At 35.1% G+C, this 5000-nt stretch overlaps 1 protein-coding gene across 1 annotated transcript in view; it reads right to left on the bottom strand.

The window, feature by feature from the left end:
- kcnk2a (potassium channel, subfamily K, member 2a) overlaps window positions 1–5000 on the bottom strand; it is a 41229-nt gene that overhangs the window by 25151 nt on the left and 11078 nt on the right. The window contains exon 3 of the mRNA XM_041251572.1: window positions 712–829. Within this exon, the coding sequence (XP_041107506.1) occupies window positions 712–829 (118 nt within the window). The remainder of the gene's footprint in view (window positions 1–711; window positions 830–5000) is intronic.

Genomic DNA, 5000 nt, shown 5'->3' with positions numbered 1-5000 from the left:
AAGTATATGCTGTATAAGTTGCTGTTATTGCACTTTTATGATCTATTTGCAAGCTCTTCGGCAGATCTAAATAGTAAACTGCAGCCTGAGCTTTGTGCGCTATGTTCATTATTTAATATATCACTTTTCAGGGGTACAACAATTCGAATAGGAATTACATTACCAGCAATAACATCATGTCATGCTAATGTTGCACTGTGTTTACTTTGTAGTCCACACACAACAGATTTTTAGTACAAAATCCAACTGCTTGCAGAATAATAAGAAAAAAAGGTTTTACTGTAAATTTGGGGTTCAGTGATTTTCATATGCTGTAGCTCTATAGTAATCAGACTTGATTTTGTCCCTTTATATACACAAGTAAAAACTGTGACAGACTGCACATAGGTGTTGTTGATAGGCACCTTTCTAGATCCCAAATAATTATTAGTACTGTGATAAAAACCTAAATTTATTAAAAAAAAAATCTATAATTAAAAATAAATAAATAAATAAATAAATAAAAAACCTGTGGTGCAAACAGTGGTTGTGAATTGCTTATGCATATACATTTCAGTTTGAATACAATTAAGATGCAACTTTAAATACAAAATAAACGATAAAGGGGAGTCAATTTGCTCAAAATACTCCTATCAAGCTTGAAAATAACCCCTATATTGTACAGTAGAATAAGGAAATCATGGTACATTGAATAGTACAATCAAGTCCTACCTATGGTGGTTATGACGGTGCCAGCAAAGAAGAAGGAACTACTAAGGTCCCATATGCTGGTCTGATTGGAGTAATTTCCAGACGGGTTAACACCAGCTCTTATTGCTGCCACCACTTGCTGTTGGGGGGAGGGAAAAAAAATAAAAAATCAACATGAACTATAAATTAAATATACAACACTTTTAAAACTACAATGCTTTTGGATTATGTCGCTTTTAGTCTTCACCCAAACAAACAGATTTAATACATTAAAAAAAAAAAAAAAAAAAAAACTTAAAATAGTTGTATAAGTAAATATGTACAAACACACAGATTTACTTTTTTTGCACCAAATGATTTTGTATTCAAGTAGATTCAAATTGCATATTCATATTTTAACTTATTGTCCCCATACATGTGTATGCTGTTTTCAGTCTATCTTAGTGGTTCTTACTGCAATTACTCAAATAATGTGTTTTGGCTTCAGTTTAGAAGCGTAATTTCTAGTTGCCAGCAATAGACATATGCATCACAAGTTAGATTATCCAAAGTATCCCCAGTATCGTGTTTGTATTTTTTATTTCAGACATTAATATGTGCTGAATAATCATTTTCTTTTAGTTTTCACTTATTTAGATACACTATTATATAGCAAAAACTGTTTTAAAGTAACGGTAAGGTCCTTGTGATTGGAAACATGTCAATAACTGCATTAGCATTCACACAGTGTTTGCTGTCAATGTGTGCTTTAACGAACAAAATAATTCCTTGTATTCAGAAATGTGTAATCCATGTTGAAGTATGTAGTGGTGAGTACTAGATTTTTGGAAAGGAGTTCCTGAATACGAATGGGACATGCAATATGTCAAACCCTACATGTATGTTAACACTTTCCATTACAGTTAGCACTGTATGCTACATGTATGCCGTGGTACACAAAGTAGTGTTTTATGTCTCTTGTAAGCATAACATCCACACATTACAATCTACCTGCTTGTTTATGTATTTCATTGACTGCCATTAAATTTTTACAATGGTGAACTGCAGAAATCTGCAATTGCACTGAAACATTTTAATGTCATAATTGGCTTGCAGCATAACAGTATATTAGCAAGCATTCATAGTCAACTGTAAAGTTTGAAAGAAGAATGATTAATCACAGTGAAAACATACACATACTGCAGAAAATGCAGCGACTCTGTTTACCACGTGAAACAGTGCAGTTAATACAAGAAAGCCAATGTTGCAGATTCCAGATACAGAACATATTGCTTGTATGAATATTGCTGATAGCGTTTGGAGAAATATGACTTGTTTAACATTAGTTCTAATTAATTCTAAACCACTACTGTATTTGGAGTTTATTGGTTTTACTTAGAACATTGGTGAAATAATTAGTTTGACAGAAAACATTGTGGGAATGCAAATGCAGTTACTGAACATGATACCAATCCCAGTGTTATGTCCATATGGCCAGTCTTCAGGGAGAATTTGTGCTTAGTGATGTCGCTGCCGATGCCATATAGGATGTCAAGTGTGACGGGAAGCAAACACATAAGGGTGCAGAGTTAAGGTTGCGTGGCTACCTTAACTTGCAATTTCCTAATCTTTTGCACTTTTTGCAGCCAAAACTTCACATTACTTTAACAAAGTTTTTGTTATTGAATTTCCATTGTTTTGCAGAATGCATTCTGGAAAAACAAACAACCACATCTGCCACATTATGCATTGGTGATACCACAACTTGAGACACTAAATAGTACAGAAGAAAGAGACACACATCACGTATGTGAATTTTTTTTTTTTTTTTTTAAGCCAGATTTATTGAAGCCAAATCAAAATGTGAAAAATGTTAATCCCTGCCCGAGGCTGGAGAGGTGTTGACGGCAGTTATTCTTCAAGTTGTATGGCTCTGTCCACTCTCTCTAGAAAGATCATGTAAGAATCCTGCAGGTTTTTAGGCAGATGGATACATTGTGTGCATTGAGTATCATTACATTGAAACCATTGCTCATCTTTTCGCACCCAGGCAACACAGTGTGTTTAAAATGTTTTCCTAACAATTACAACTCTGTTATGCTTGAAATTGATAAGTGCTGTATTAATTGCAATATCATATAATTTTAATAAACAATATGGGGATAATTATGTGTTTTAATTTTAAAATGGCGCTATATAAATCTGGTGATACGGAGCAGTATGTTTATTTTCTAACTCTGCACAAGTGACATTTCAAATAAGTAATTTTTTGTAGGAATAAATGTATAAAATGCATTCATATCTTTACAAAATCATTCTCATTTTGGAATATTCTGTATCAACTGTAAACAGGAGCATATTATCATTTATGTCTTGCTGTCAACCAACATTTCGTTATTGTTAAACTTCTCTAAAATGTGGACATCAGTACGTACCTCTGAAAGAAATCTGTACTGTAACAGTGTCAGTGCTTGCAAACTATATGACCCTGTGGCATGTTGCCCCACCCCTGTGTATTTCTGTGTTGTATGTTGCGTGTTAATGTTGGTGTATAGTCATTGGTACACAAGATGTAATATGGGGTAGGTGCACAAGTGTTTAAAATGTATATTTGTATTTAAGCACAAGGATTGCACAGCACTTCATGTGCAGGTGTATTAATATGTGAGCACGGAGAATTGCACTTATTAATTCACGTGCAGTTGTACCGAGACTCCAATTGAATAATTGATTAGCAATTGAGTCTTGGTACAACTGCATTAAAGCAGCATGTTTTCACTCACTCTGGGTTGTGTGTTTGGTGAGTGGAGAACGGGTGTGGAGAGGAGAGAATTAAAAACAGAAAGAAGGAAAAATAAATTGATTTCATTCCCCGTGTTTGTCTGTCTGTTAGTGTCTGTTTCGTTCAGTGTTAATTTGCTTTGTTTGTCTGTTTTATTTTGGGCTCAAGTGTTGTGTCCTGTTTTGGTGTGCTGCTTTTCTGTGTAAATCTTTTATTTTGTTTATTAAATGCTGAGCACAGCTCAGCTTCACCAAAATTCACATCTCTCTGTCTGTCCTGTGTTATTGTTCCGGGTCTGACATCACCCCTCAGCCAACCATGTGACCCATGTGTGCTGAACTATATATTCCATGTCTCCCTATTAAGTGCAATGGAAAGGTCGCAATTCCTTCTGCCTTGCAACGACTTCAGACAGCAGTTATGAATGCCCCGTTGCACATCTACACGCCCAGGACTATGTGTATGCTGAGCGTGGTTCCTTAATTTGCTATACTTTTTGAGATACAGGTGTATAAAAGATGCATCTTAAAAAATCTGACCACATATAATTTTCATGCATATTGGTGGGGTTTTACACCCCTTTTGAGCTGATTGTAAAATAGACTTTAAACATTATCTTCATTCAAACCTTAACTATAATATGTCCAAAAGTTTTGCATCACCTAGAATTTTAGGAAGGACACAAAAAAAAACTTAAACATAATTTAGATTTTTCATTTTACATCATGTAACATAACACACTATAAAATGATATTGCAAAAGTACCAGAAACTATAATAGTATTATAGTATTTCATGTAGATTTCGAAATGTCACATTTTAGATTTGTCAGTTTTTAATTATGTACGTGGAAAACTGCAAAGTAGCATATAATTCAATATGCTAACATAACATTATTCAGCAGGTTTCATTCAACTTTATGAAGCAAACTTAGTTTATTCTATAGGGTGATGCAAAACCATGCACTCTGGGGAAACGTGTGTTCTGTAACGGAGAAAGCCATGCACGCTGGAAAACATGCATTTTGTAACGGCAGAGGCCATGTGCACTGGGAAACGTGCGTTTTGTAATGGCAGAGACCATGCACGCTGAGAAACGTGTGTTTTGTAACAAGGCAGACAGCATGCACGCTGGGAAACGTGTTTTATAACAGGGCAGAGACCATACATGTTGGAAAATGTGTTTTGTAACAGCAGTGGCCATGCACGAAACATGTGTTTTGTGGCTGCTTTTACACAGCCACGTGTTTAATTGTCTTAGAGTTAATAGAAAAGTGTGGAACATGACCAGATGGGAATTGATGTTTTTATTGATTGTCAATTACCCCTGGCCAACCCTATATGAACAGATCTGAAATGTTTGGTTTCTGTCTGTATGAAGGCTAAGGCGTGAGAAGAGACCTGTGTGGTCAGACCTGAGAAAAGGTAGTGTGTTTAATGCTTGTGTGTCTACATGTTGGGTTTTTAGGTATCAGTAAACTGTTTAGCCATCCGGTTTGTTAGTTAGGACTTTTAGTTTAGAGAGTTCGGTCTTTTGTTTATTGTGTTTGT

Source organism: Polyodon spathula, chromosome 6 (genome assembly GCF_017654505.1).
Source record: "Polyodon spathula isolate WHYD16114869_AA chromosome 6, ASM1765450v1, whole genome shotgun sequence".
NCBI lineage: Eukaryota > Metazoa > Chordata > Actinopteri > Acipenseriformes > Polyodontidae > Polyodon > Polyodon spathula.
The sequence above is the reverse complement of the archived record's forward strand: the minus strand, read 5'-3'. Positions and strand labels throughout refer to the sequence as shown.